The sequence below is a fragment of the Pavona decussata genome, unplaced genomic scaffold, assembly GCF_977016875.1.
Source record: "Pavona decussata unplaced genomic scaffold, jaPavDecu1.1 SCAFFOLD_366, whole genome shotgun sequence".
In the NCBI taxonomy this organism is placed as follows: Eukaryota; Metazoa; Cnidaria; class Anthozoa; order Scleractinia; family Agariciidae; genus Pavona; species Pavona decussata.
In genome coordinates, this window is record NW_028145742.1 from 3,573,893 (window position 1) to 3,588,915 (window position 15,023).

The following is a 15,023-nucleotide window of genomic DNA, read 5'->3' on the forward strand; positions in this document are numbered from 1 at the left end:
TTTACGGCAAACGGCAAACGTGAGAGACCATGTTTATTTTTTCTTTGTCGCTTTCTGTTTTCAGTTTCTCTGTCAAATCGAGTAGATTTGAGTCAGGCATCATGCACGTTTGAGTTATCTAGAATCACGTTTACGGCAAACGGCAAACGTGAGATTAGTGTTTTTCTTGAAAAAAAATGGGTACATAGGCCTTTAATGCTTATGCAAAACTACTCAATTTTACTAAGAAACTGAAAACAGAGTGAGGCATGTTGTATGAACATGATCACGTGGTCATTTCTGCCGTTTATCGTGAACGTACTGTCTAAATCTCTCTGATATGTGGTAAACAATATATTTTACCAACAGGGAAAGAAAAAAAAAATAATAAATAACGTTTATTTACCCTCGGCAGTGTTTATAGCACAAGTGCTAGTGGGGCCGAGCATTAAACTTCATAAAGAAATAATACAAATTGAAAATAACATGGTTAAAAATCCCAACTGGCAGGAGGCAGACCAGCTGGCTATTTACAAGCGCGTCTGAGGAGTTGAACTCGGGGCTATCGAGAAACAACTCCAGCTAGCGGTCAGAGCGGGACTTGAACCCGGGACCACCGGATTTCAAGTCCGGCGCCCTGACCACTCGACCACGCTGCCTCGACGAAAAAGAAAACAAAAAGTATAATTAAATTATTTCTCTCAAGGCACTGGAAATTCAGACTGAGATGTTTGTATGCTTGTATGTAATATATATCAAAAAGGAGTGGGAGTGTTTCATCAGGCCAGGGTATCCAGAAAACGAGACTAACGGATGAGAGGACGCGGCCTTCATCCGTTTCTCGTTGTCTGCATGAAGCACAGAGCACGAGTTTTGATATGACTTCTCACTGAAAAAATACTAAATTATGCATTGTTAAATTTTTGTTTAAAGTCACGTTATATGTATGATTTGTCGTATTCAGTCAGCAGTCCCTGAAATGATCCCGACCCAGACCAGTATTGGGTGGTCCATCCCAAGAGTTCCCAACACCGTGACCCCAAAATGATCCCCAACTATCTCTTGGAAAGGAATAGCCTCCGTTACTGGCTCGTGCTTCAATGATCTGAATTTCACTACGTTCTAAAACTGTTTTAAAGTTTATGCATCCGTTTTTCTTGCACCCTCAGGATTCTTGGTAGGTTAAATGAGAGCCAACTTTCGTAAATGTGATTCGTTTATCTTCATGCTTTGTCCACATATATTTGCGCTGAACAGTGTAAGGTCAAGTAAGCTATGTAGAAAAATAGCCGATTTGCGTTGGGAATTTAGAAAAAAAGCCTTTCCAAATGATAACTGCTGTGTTAGCTGAGTGATTGTCGCAATTACGCGATACTTTTATTCAGTTAAACAGCAAATAAATTTCATCCTCAAACCTTCTGTCGTGTAATGTTTCTAAAATTATTTCATATGGGATTTTGTAAAATGGAACACTCTGTTTATTGCAACCTCCGTGTAACAAGTTTACTTCTCAATCGTTAAACTTTTTATTTGTCTAAAGCAGCAACTTATTTAATCTTCAAGGTTGCTTGATAAGTTCATTTGTGCATGCATGCATACTTTTAAATAAGGATCCGAAGGCCGAAGCGGACCAGTCATAGTTACAGGCCAGTGCCAACTAGAAAATGTAAGCAAAATACGTAAATAGGGTTTTCTCGGATCATTTTAGAACCTTGGGAAGGGCCATTGGAACAGAAACTTTTACCTCTACAGGCATATTACGAATGCACAGGTCCCCGTTGGCTTGATCGCTCAGTTGATAGAGCACCAATCTCGTGCAAAGATCTGGGTACGAGATTAGTAGAGCACTGTATCGGTATCGCAGAGGTCATGGGTTCGAATTTCGTTCCAGCCCGAATTTTTTCAGGCTTTCTTTTCGTAGCCGCTTAAAATGCTCATATAACTGCTGTGTGATGGTGCCTCCTTTCTAACTTACTCCACATGACACAGTTTGATCTGTTCGAATTCTTCCGTTGCCGACTGATTTCAGTAGCAGTAAACTGTAGTGTACTCCGTTAAATTTCCGAGCTGCCGGGGGATTTCTGCAATTTACACAAATGTAATTCTCTCTTGTACATTAATCCTAGGCTCTACAAACATTTCCTACATTTTCTAATGTCTCAATAAAGCTCAGTGTCATTTCTTTGTTTACTTAAAAGTAGGTGGTGGTCAACTAGAAAGCCTTTGTTACTTTGACCACCACACACATTTTATAATTTATACTGTATTTATTGCGTTCGACGAAGGAGAACGCAACCCTAATTTCGTTTTTGCGTCCTGTGTCTTTTGAGTTGGTGTGCCTGTGTACGGCTATGCAGAACTTTTCGAGATTGCTGTAAGGACACCCAAATAGCCCCCCCGCTTGAGTTTTGCAGGGGCATGTGTCGGCCGGGAAACTGGTGCGAACTGACCTCGTTTTCGCGCTAGAGCCATCTTTTTAGTCTCGTTTTCGTATAAGAGTCGCCCCCTCGTTTTCGCGCTAGAGCCATCTTTTAATGTTGCCAGCGGGTCGAGTTTCACGTTTTGCGTGCTTGTTGGTGTGCTTGCTTGGGAGTTTGACCTTTTCTTGGCGTTTGGTGTGCTTGCTTGTCGAATTCTGGACTGTGCTTCCTGGCTGTGTGGACTGTTATCAGATAAGTTGTGTTGTTTACGCTTGAAGTAAGAGTTACTGGCATTTGGAATCTTGCGAAATTATTGCGAAAGCTTATCGATGTTCAGTTCCTTCGTTTCAGCGGAAGTGGAGTTTCACGTTCTTGCATCGCTTTTGGTGTGCTGGCTGGACGGCTGTGCTTCGTTAGGGAAGTTGCGTTGTTTAAGATAGAAAAAAATACTTTCGGGTTAAATTTACATTTATCAACGCCTTCACGAAGTGTGTACGACTGCTAAGACACATGGATAAGTTCAGCGTAGTGTTGTTTACCCGTTTCACTACAAGAAAACAACGCTGCCTTGCGCTGACTAAATCAAGAGACAAGTTGCGTAGTTTCAGCAAAATATATTACATTTACTTTCGGAGATGTGTAGCTCGGCAAATAATTTACTTACCGAGTTATGTAGATCGGCAAATGGCCACGATTTGTGGTCACCAAAGCAAAAAGTTGCCGAGTTGTGTAGCTCGGCAAATGACCATGATTTGTTTCGAGAAGAGCAACATTCCTAGTGCGAGTGAAACGAATTGGTGAAGTTGCAATAGCAAACATTTTATCGAGTCATTCGATTATAAGGGATTGCAAGCACTCGGTGGTACCCAGTTTTTGTTATTGCAAGGCAACGTTGGTTTCTTGTAGTGAAACGGCCACAGTTCGGTTCCGTTTTACGGGGACCAACTCTGCGAGACAGCCGCCAACTTTGTTTGCGTTTTTAATTTTGTTGGAGCGATGGATGTGCGCACGTGTATGCTCGAGCTGGAAAGAGTTCGCTCTTCAAGCGTTTTCTCGCTTCTTTGCCAATTACAAGCGAAAGTATTGTGCGTTTTTTAATCAAGGAAATGCTGTTTTCGAAGGTTTGATTCAAAAGATTAAAGCATAATTATGTGCAGCGTACTGGTTTAGCGAGGTTAAAAGCGATCGCGCGTGTTTCAATTCTCGGCTTGTGAGTTAACAGCGGCCAAAAAGTCGCAATATTTTAGTTTCGCTTCATTCAATTTTAAAACTGGGTTTAGTGAACAAGTTATCCAGTCATCTATCAGTGGAAGACACGGTTACAATCTGAATCAGTTGATAGAGAATGGAGAAAACGTGACATTGCCTTTTGAGATGATCTCAATAATATTTATGCAAATTTGTAACGCTACGCCGAAGATGTCTCGTGGCGGCTTTCAATGTCTGCTCAAAGGCAATGGCATATGAACGGCCACGTTGAAGTTTCCCCGGTCCCTTGCCGAATTCTACCCGAAATGTTGTACGCTTTAAAATAAGGAAATGCTTTTTTCGAAGTTTCATTCAAAAGATTCAAGTACAATCAAGTATAATCTCGCGTTGCGTACTGCTTACGCAGCAAATATATTTTTATATATTTTTTCTTTCATTTAGTATGTTTTAGCTATTTATTTATTTAGTTGTTTATTTATTTATTAAGTTGTTTATTTATTTATTTATTTATTTATTTATTTATTATATAATTATCAATCTTTTGGTTTCTATGCTCTATTAACGTGAAACTCAACTCCCGCAACAAACGAGGGAAATGAACATATCGATATGCTTTCGCAAGATTCCAAATGCCAGTAACTCTAACTTCAAAAGGAAACAATGCATCTTCCCTGATAACAGTCCACACAGCAAGGAAGCACACTCCAGAATTCGACAAGCAAGCACACCAAACGCGAAGAGAAGGTCAAACCCGACAAGCAAGCGCACCAAATATCCATTATATTATAAACACTGGGTTATACATTGATAACATTGTTTTGCGATTTAAATAAACATGTGAAAAATATCTGGCGGTTAATGTAACTTTCTTTTCCCAAATGGTCGAACGCATCTCACTAATCTCTGATTATTACTAGTTTTTATCTTGTAATCATCTGTTGTAATACTTTTCTTTCTATGTTAATGTTGTGTAAATAGTGTGAAATAAATGAACCAACCATGAACCATGATCAATACTGCCTACCAATCCAGTGGGGAGTCTACAGAGTTTTTCACGCACTCTTATTAGCTACTCAAACTCGGGATAGTATTTGCTGTTAACCCCCTTGCAATGTCCTGGATTTTCGAAGCACGAAAAATCAATTATTTACAATAGAGTCGGTGAATAAGTGGTTTATTAAATCAGAGCGATAGATGGCCTTCCATTTCGCCATGAAGCGGCATTTTTGTCACTCCGAAAATACAAGGAATATATAATTTTTTCTTTTTACGTTAAGAAAGTTTGAGGTGACATTTCACGAAAGAAAGTCTTCTAAAATTTCTTCGGCATTTCCGTGGGGAGAGTTCTTGGGCGTTTCAGGCCCTCCGAACAGATATTTACCGAAAATACCTGTTTTGTGCCGCTTGATTAAAAATCTTTTGAGATTTATAATACGTAAAAACGTTATTATTCAGTAGAATCCAAATGCTCTTAGTTTCGTTTACTCACATTAATTCCACCATCCCTGGAAAAGGCTTGATATGCTTGTTAGTGACAAGTAGACAAGATTATAGGTTATCCCTGACCATGAAATCAGCATTACTCTTTTTTTAGATTATTGTGTCCTAAATGACAGCACAAACTCAGTCATAAATGAGCAGTTTTAGACAGAAAACGGCATCGAAGACGCTTTTTTCAGCGACAGAAGGGCCTATCAATAAGTTTTTCGAGTTCACCAATTTTAGCTTCAAAGGTGAACTTTAAAAACCTCAGCTAATTCATCTGGTAATATCTCAACTGAATGCACATTTTAACGCTACTGTCTCGGTGAGCGGTAAGCTAATAGTGTTTACCAGAATACTTATACAATTTGATGTTTATACACTGTTCCGTTGATGATTGTCTCATTTTTGTTATGATTAACATAATTAGTTTTCCTTGAGCTTATTTTGTGTTTCCCTTTTCTTTTCTGATTGCTGTTCCTAGTCAGTATGTTTGATGCATCAAGTCTCCCTCCTTTCGCGCTTGGTCCTGCTTCTGAGTTTGTTTGCTTGCTTATCTTCACAGCTTTAACCGCCTCCATCAAAGTTGCGTTTGACTGCGTTAACCGAAGGCCTTTCTTTAGAGAGGCTTTGGTTTTACTTTCGTTGTCCTTGTATATGGGTAAATTCACAGACTTGTTCAGTGTACTGTGATTTCCGCTGCCAGGTATATGATTTCTACTGCTGACCAGTTGAGTCCTTTTCCCGCCGCTTCCCGTCATCCTCTGTCTGCGAGATCCCTTGTGACTGGTGCCATAATGAGTAGTATTTCCTTTTAAGGTTGGCCTGCTCTTACGAATGGCCAACTTTTTTTGGTGAGAAAGCGTCTGGTTCTTTGCCGTAATCCGTGGGATTTCGTTTCTTTCTCTTCCTCTGCCGTTTGGCTTCCTCTCAATCTTTCGCGTTCCAGAAATATTTACTTTCTTTTCATGTCCCATGTGAGATTCATTTCGATGATGACCTTTGACTTTACTTTTTGGTATGGTATTCCTTCCAAACATTCCAAGCTTTCCTGGTACCTGTAAATGACTATTTATTCCTGAAACCTGTTGTTCATGTTTTTGGATCGCCTTTCGCTTTTGACTTTCAAACACGTTTTCCTCGGCCACAAGGTTTTGTACTGCCCTTACTGTTGGGTCATCCTCAATGGAAGGCAAATTGAAATCTTTAAGTTCTTCGGTTACCCTAGAAACCTCATTTCCAGGATTCCACGGCTCAGCGCCTAATTGAGGCTGTAAACTGCTCTTTGTGGGGTTGGCATCTAACGGACTTTGCGCATGCACCTGCGCTGGTTCGAAGTTCCAGTTGTACCTGTTAACAGCTGGTTCCGTGATTGGCTGTTCTTGAATGTTTTCAAAGCCACCACTGTCCACATAGCTAGGTTTCAATGGTGATGACTGAGGAAAGTTGACATACGGATTGTTATTGTTGACTTTTCGGTCAGTCAGGCTGGTTTTCGGTGGTTCCATCAAATAATCCAAACTCTCTTGTTGTTGGCGGTGAGTATGAAGGGCATCTGCAATAACGTTATTGCCATCAGCCTGATTATTCTTAGTGTCTGCTTCCTTTGTCCTTTCCTTATTTAAATTAGACACCCTTTCTGCTGTTCGGCTTCGGGTGGGAAGCAGACTAGTATGCGAATCCTCTTCATCATCCTCAAGTTTTAATTTCTTAGAGTAGCTGCTTAGAATTTTCATCAGTGCTTTAATGGAAGCAGCAATTTCTCGCACTTCAGAAGCTGTAGGAAGTTCTCTTCCTGGGGTGACGTTGATGGGAGTGTCTAGTCCAGTTGTGGGTGAAGCAGCTTTTGCTACAATGTTCTTCGTCTCTCCTCCCATTTTTTCATCGCTTACGGAAGTTAAATCCGAAGCCATTGGAAGAATTTTGTCTTCAAATGACTTTGTCTGTGCACCTTTTGAAGCCAGCTTATTAGAAAAATCCGCTAAGGAAGCAGACAAGTCAGTAGGACTCACAGAAGGTTCGTCATCGGTACCAGCTATCCTGCCTATTGCATTCATCTGCAATCCCAAGGGAAGGTTTGCCTCTGTCTGTGAGTCCTGTCCAATTTCTGAAGAAGGTGATATGGTCATCAACTTGCCATCACCATTTGATGGAAGGTCTGGCTTTTTTGTAGCCGCTGTAAACTCAGAGAGCACAGCTGGCTCCGCAATCTGATGAAATGAATGCTCTATATTTTTGGAAGACGTGGAATTGATTTTACCCAGTGTTGTCGCTGACTGGATATTAAAGTAATGCGGAACTTTATTGCTGCGAAAACTAGTTTGCTCCTTTAATTGTTTATTAGTGTGAGACAAGGGACCATGCGCGTCATCGAGTGTTTCCAATGTTAATGTCACTGTCTGGTTATCTAAGTCAAAATCCTGTTTCTCTTTGTATGTCGGGGGTTTCGTGTTTAAACTGCTTGTCTTATTTCGTAGCAAAGTATGAATAGATGAAGACGAACTGGGAAGATGACCTGTAGGATTTGACGTGCTGTTCCTTTTAACTGTGTGGTCATTTGGCGCCTCTAACACCGCATCAGCCATTGAATAATCACTCATCTTGTGGTCATTTGGTAGATGATGTAACAGTCTCTCACTTCCACTTTCATCGTACCGAAATCTTGTCTTCTTATTGTGTGAAGAGCTGTCTTCATCGGCATCCTGTATATCTAGGAGACTTGCTGTGATTACCGACAACAACTCACCTAAATGTGGTTTCACTTGAGAGTGCTTATCTCCTGGTTTATTTTTTTGTGGAAGAGGATTCTGACCTCCAGTTCCTGATATGCTGTCCATAATTTCCATCAAGGTGTTATTCTTTATGGATTTTGACATATTTTTAGTATCATAATTGGAAAATACAAGTTTCTCTTTCTCAAGGTTCTTTCCATGGTCATCCTGTAACGGTTTTAGGTCAATCGTCATGTTTTTCCTATCTCTGCTTTTGTTTTGTAATTTAAGATTTTCCTGTTTAGGCGAGCCCGCCTCAACACTTTTATTTCCCCTATCTTTTAAGGCCTTTTCCATAATCTTAGTTCCCAGTGTTGATATGGAATCCTCTTGTGGTACAATCTTGTTGATCCTTCCTCCCAGCAATATGCCTTTGATGTCAGTCAGTGTATCAGTTGTCACGTACAGTGACTGATCAGTGGAATTGCTTTTATGGAAGTCTTGGCGCCTTGCAAGTACACCAAGGATACTATTAACAGCCTTGGCAAAAAGACGTTTATCAATCGGAGATGTTTCATTAAAGCCTGGTATTCCCTTAAGAATCTGAGATGTCAAATTACTTTTAACTGCGAACACTGGTTTCTTTACAACTGAAGCACTAACAGTCGTTCTGTTTTCCCCCTTGGTAAGCGGCATCTTTAGACCACCATTTCCTTGAAAAATTATTGATATATTTTGAGCTATCTCTGCGAGAGGGGTTCCGCTACGATTCCATCTTTGAACCAACTCGTTTAACGTGCCTTTTCGTAGTGCGTTGTCTATCAGCCTCGTGAGAATCTTTTGCAAGCTATGAATGCCACTATTTTTAACTGAAACTGATCCTTGTGGACTTGAATGACTGGCGTCAATTGTTGTCACTTCCTCTCGTGTGTGTGCTCCTTCCTCTTTAACCATTGTTCCGGAGTCCAGGAGAGGTAGCCATGACGATTTTGTTTCCTTAGCATCGTGTTGTCTTCCCATACTTTCCGCCATTTCTATAGCTTTATTGATCTTGCTTTGCAGTGTTTCAAGGTCAGCTGCGTTCAAGGGTTTTTGTCCGTTAATCTCTTCAATGTAGCTGGAGTCCTTTAGGTCTTTCGCACTGTTATTGGGCTTCTTTTCTGAGCGTAAGTGGGTGTCAGCCCTGGACAAAAGACTTCCCAGCATCTCTATGTCTTCATCGAATTGAGTTTTCTTACGATGATGTCGTGTGTGGTGATTTTTTTGTCTTCCACCTTGGATATCCGTTCCCCCGATGCTCGGTGAAACGCGTTGATTGTTTTGACCACTTTCTAGTTTTTCGTCTGGTGATAGTTTCACTGTTAAAGCATCTAAAGCATCACTGAGAGTTTCCAAAGTTGAAATCTTTTCATTGAGTTGTTTGATTTTGTCTCTGTTCTTTTGCCTAAGTGACTGTTTTCTGCGGCCTTTTATAGCTCCCAGAGTCCCAGTAATGTCATTCGATGTATTTTGTGCGTGCTTTTTATTACCGTTTTCATTATTTAAAGCATTTGATAGAGCATCCAGTGAGAAGACTTTATTTCCTATAGAAATAGTAGGTGAAGACAAGCTGTTTGTAACACCCGAGCCTTGTGAGATTTTCGTATTACTTGGGTTCGTTGGTTCCTTGTTTACAATCAAATTGCCTGTTGTACCTTGCTTGGGGGACTGAAGCATCAATTCTGAAACAAGATTGGCAATCAAATCTTTGTTTGGTGAAGTTTGTGCGGCTGGAGCTGTGGTTGGCTTAATGCTAGATCCAAAATGTTGCGCCATTAGGTTTTTGTATGACGTATCGGAAGGTGATCCAAGGCTTTTGGCAAGGACCTGTCCAAATTTACTCTTGAGGAAGCTCTGAACCAGGTCCCCTATTTTACTAGATGAATTACCAGGAGATGGGAATTTTGAGTTTGTTTCTGTTGTCTTTGGACCAACGGCTGTGACAAGATCATGACTGGCCGTCCGTTCAACTTGTAATGGAAAGGATTTCTGTGTGGGATTACTAGAAACACTACCTACATTAAAGTTAGATACGCTGACACCCAAACTTTGCCTCAAAGATGATGATGTGTCTTTTGGTCTTGCAAGTATGGAGGATGTGATGCCATGTTGAGATTGCGCAGGAGAACTGTCCATCTTACCCGTAACGCCTGGCCGGGAATCCTTTGGAATAGGTAGATTTTCCCCAACTGACGTCAAATTCTTTAAAATCTTTCCTTGACTCTGTCCTCCAAGGAAGTCGATGATTGGTTTCAAGTTGTCGGACGTTTGGCTCTGAGGAATTGGAAGTAACATGCTCAGGTTTAGTTCGCCCATTGTTGACTGAGGCGCAGGGCCGTTGGTAGTTGATGTCAGATCCAATGAGGAATGGACTGCGTCTTCTTGCGGTAAACCAAGAGGCTTTTGTTCGTTGTTACCGTGTGCACCTGAAAAAATGATCAGACACGTAAGTTACAGTGTCACATTATAAGAGAAAGCCAATTTAGTAACACGATATCAACTGAAAACAAACGTGGTAGCACTTATTTCTCGGAATCTTCGCCCGATATAGTGAATTTCTTTTTATTCACCGACATAAACAAATTTACAATAGAGGAAAGGGAACCTGCCGTGAAGAGGTACTGTTTGCTAACCTTTGTCGTTTTGACAATACGGAGCGTCGTTGGATGTTTGAACTTACGTATCCAGTGATTTATCAAAGCGGACGTACAGCACGAGTAAGACACTTTGAGTGACTTCAAAAATCCAGTTACATCGTCCGGGTGGCAAGGCGGAAATGATAAAAGAAATTATTATTCATCACATTGTAACACTGCCCAAATATGGTCATGGTGCACTGAATATTCGTCGTCCGTTGTCCACAGATATCCTACGATATACGTAATTTGGTGTGTCGGGGAGAAAAATAGCAAAATAAAGATAGTCTCCAGGTTTTCTACAATAAAACTGTGCTTTGTTATCAATGTGTTAAATAATAGAAAAAACAATTATCCTGCTTACTTAATCTTGCGGAATATCCCTTACTTTAGCCAACTCGGCCGCTAAGTACTAGGCGATATTCCCCCTTGATTTCGCAGGATAATTGTTAAAAATATCCGCAAATAACAGAATCCGAATAAGATTACATTTAGTTAAACATCTAATAATAAAAATAAGCGAAAAAAGTTTTACACTACGTTTCGATGACTCCATGTCATCATTTTCAAGTGAAAAGAAAAAAAAATTGACAACTTAGTATATGCCGTGCAAGGCGATAAAACGTAAAATATAAAGCACGGTGTATATTAAGTTGTCAATTTCTTTTCTTTTCACTTGAAAATGATGACATGGAGTCATCGAAACGTAGTGTAAAACTTCTTTCGCTTATTTTTAATGACAGAATCACCAGGTGAAAAAGTGACAGATCAGAACTCACCGGCTTCATGTACATGAGGCTGGCATCTGTAACTGATAACAGCATACTTGTCAATCCCGGGACAGTGATTTCCACTGTTACTCAGATGCTGGTCATCTGCAGTGACAATACAACTCTCTCTTCCAGAGCACCTCGACCGCAGAGCCAACACACTATCTGCTGAGTTTGGGCAAGTAAAATACTTCCCCAGGGCAGTAGGGCAGGTAGAGGGCGAATCCCGTCCCCAGTAGGCTGACATAACATGAATCTTCCATCCCTGACCACAGGTAAGCTCTGTTGTCTCCCCATTACACAGCACAAATTTGTGTTTCTCTGGTATGCACGTGTACTTGACAGCCAGGTATTTGTTAACACCTGGACAATGTTTAACCCCCGGGGGTTGTAACACGTTATGACGGGCGGAGATCTCACAGTATTCTTTGTCATCGCACAGATTACGTACGATGGGAGTGGTGGTAGGATCACTCAGGCAGTTGGTCACTGGATCTCCATCTTCTGAGGGGCAGATCTCGGATGACAGGCGGCCCCAGAATGCTTCCTGTATAGCGATGCTTGAACCAGGCGAGAAGCATTCTAGGGACTTGTTTTGACCAGCGCAAATAACGACGGATTTCTCTGAAATATACAAGTGATGGTGCGCTGTTATGAAACAAACTACTGATAACGTAACATACACTATATTTAAACGCGGTAAAAACATCAGCTACAAAATGAAACAGATTTTAAAAATACAACTGATTTACATGTTTGCCGTCTAGTGGGAGTACGGGGAGAACATTAACAAATTTATCTCGTCTTTAAAATTCTTCTTAAAAAATTTAGTTGCTCTGACGTTAGCTGGAAGGCTATTCCACAAACGAGGAGCCACAAAGCTGTAGGAAAAACTGCGTTTTAGAACATTCGTGCGGAGCTTAGGCAGAGCAAATTTGTTTTCTTTGTCTCTGAATTCAGATAATCAGTGCTGAATAGCATGAGCACGTCTTGCAAGTACTCCAAAGTTTCTTTTTTCAAAGTCTTGAACAATAACTTCGCCAGCGAGGATTCCTAGGGATTTTGTGTCATACACTCTTTTAATTTCTTGACCTTCTTACTGTGTATCGACTGCTAAGGGTACGAGAAAGTCGTTGGCTTGTGCCTATCAGCATTGGCTCGGTTTTAACAATGTTAAGGCTTGATTTATTTACCCTTAGCCAATTATAAAGGTGTGATGTTGCAGCTCAGACGGTTCATTTCTTTCACAAGTAAAAAAAAAAAAAATGAGAATGGGGACAATATTGACCAATCAAATTACTTTGCTTGGGAAAATTTTTAATGCAAAGACAACAAAAAATGTCGAAATTTAAAGTCAAAGTCTTCAACCGACAGAAAAGTAAATATCTAAAAGCGTAAAAATACTCAGAAATTCCAAAGAAAGGAGGTTTTAGAAGTTCTGGCAGTTGTCCACAGAACACATCCACACTCACGTCCGTATATCCTCTCCAATATGATCGAAAACTGAAATTTGATATGAAAATGTCCAGCAGTTACTCGAAGTTATGTGGATTTTGTTTAAGTAACAGGGTTATATTAAGCAGCCAGCCAGCTTGCAATCAAAAAGTAGTCCTTTTCCGTTTCTGGCTTTTATTGTAGTGAATGTTTCAACATGGACGTTTGCGTAAGACTCATCTTACTCCAACGTTCAAAACAGGTTGTATAATGTGTCAATAGCAGTAGTAGACAGCAAGAGTAACCACAAACCTGTTTCTAGATCAATCTCACTTCTAGCTCGGCTGACTGCTTCAGGTGTTTCTGTACGAACTGCAGGGTGATAGATAAGATAAACGTTAAACTAACCAAGATATCAGTACTGTCAGTAGATACTGATCTATATTGACTTAATCAATGTTGTAGTCTAATTTCTATTTACCCAGCGCTGTTCAGCTGGGATCTTATGGTTGTTGATGGGAGCAAAACGGCGGAGAAAAGAATAGCAGTTCCCTTATTATCTTCAACAGTCTTCAACAACGTCTGTTACATTTACATGGAATAAACGAAGCGTGTTTAGTTCGAGAAGAGTTGTTTCTTTAGTACGAACATTTGTTGTAAAATAGATGCCATATTTACTCTGGTCTTCATGATATACATTACATTTTCGTTTCAGTAAAGTGTAATACTGTTTGACCTAATTATGTCAGAAATCAAACAAGAAAAGTTGTAGTGATTTTATTTCGAAACTCCACCTACGTTTCATTTCCTCTCTTAAGTTATGTTGTCGATATCTTCGTGATGTTTTATTCCACTGATTGATATTTTACTACAACAAACGACGTTTGAATCATATCTTACCTGATAACTGATCAAAGGTACCCGTTGATACCACCCCATCTATCAATAAAGCAACAAGAAGCCACCAACGGATTACCAAATGTCCCTTCATTCTCAGACCTCATTCTCTCACATCCTGCGCTCGCTCTTTACAAATCAAGGCCTGTTTATTATTGTATGATTCTGGGATCTGTTCTTCATTTGTTGTGGGATTTAGTGAATTGTAGAAAATAATTTTACATTGACCTCGATACCAGCTGAAGGTCAATATGTTCACAAAGTGGAAAAAGTCAAGGGCTCTAACGTCACTGAAATATTTATGATCACCATATCAGTCTTAGTTTAAAGTGCTTTCAGATGTTTGAAAATAAATCTCACGAAAATTCCAGATACGTATTTCTTAAAAAACAGTTCAGTACTCAGATCGTAAAACAGGAAATATTTTAAATTAGACTTTGTTACTGCATGGCTATAGATGGCGTTTGCCGTTTATTCAGGGTCTGTCTGTAACCATAGAGTTCATTCAATACTGACAGGATCATTGACTTTGACTGAGAAGAGCATGGCCTGCTCAAGAGTGTTTTCATTGTTTGAAAAAATTCACTTATGGAGGTGGAATTCTGCCGACGCACGGACAGAGTCGGGAATTGATTGCAGCGTAAATGTGTCGCTCTTCCCTGTTACACCTTCCAAAACAATAATAATGATGATTATGTTGATGAAGATGTTAGTGTCGATGATAGTGATGATACTACCAGATCCAGACCTTTGTCCTAAGGCTTGATAAACTCATCCAAAATGGTGAATTATTTCTCCCTCACTACCCACCTGTTAACGCAAGCTATGGATGGGAAGATTTAGTCTCGGCAGACGGTCAAATGACAGGTGTAGCAACCACGTAACTTGACACGAAAAAGAAGCAAAACTCAGAATAAGACCGCTATAAAGGTGGAGGCGCCTTCTGGGAACGTTAAAGTAATTTAGGATCTATTTACTGGGGCATTGGGAGAGTGTAAGAATTGTGCCTGGCCCTATTTTCAGGGGCATTTTAGCAGTGAAAAAATACGGATTGTGTTGTAGCCTATGCAAAGCATTACGGTGCAAGTAGGTTAAAACGTATAGTAGCCATGTAAGTCATAGTTCGTATTTTGATCTGGATAGTGAAAAATCACCTAATCAATTATGCTACTGCTGTATAATCTTCACAACCCAATGCCGTGATATACATTCCTGTTAGCAGTACACGCATGACTGAGCTTTTGTTCCGTTTTATATGTCATCGCTGGGTGTTACGTTGCCGCAACACTTTTTTTTCCAACTTGTATGAAGGCTAGCATAATTCTCAGAACTCTTGACACGCTAGCACGTGCATAGTTGTGTGTTGGTGTAACACAATACAGAAAGCTGGTTAGTTTTAGTTAAATCATCTTAATCAGTGGCTCATGAAGTACAAATAACGTGACA

At 40.2% G+C, this 15,023-nt stretch overlaps 1 protein-coding gene across 1 annotated transcript; it reads right to left on the reverse strand.

Annotated features, from left to right (window-relative positions):
- Positions 1-4,765: 4,765 nt before the first annotated feature.
- Positions 4,766-14,514, reverse strand: LOC146452891 (uncharacterized). Its single transcript, XM_085097587.1, has 4 exons — positions 13,581-14,514; positions 12,993-13,052; positions 11,256-11,870; positions 4,766-10,266 (listed from the first exon to the last, which is right to left on the reverse strand). The coding sequence occupies exons 1-4, from the start codon at positions 13,669-13,671 to the stop codon at positions 5,450-5,452; spliced, it is 5,583 nt and encodes a 1,860-aa protein (XP_084953713.1). The 5' UTR covers positions 13,672-14,514; the 3' UTR covers positions 4,766-5,449.
- Positions 14,515-15,023: the final 509 nt, after the last annotated feature.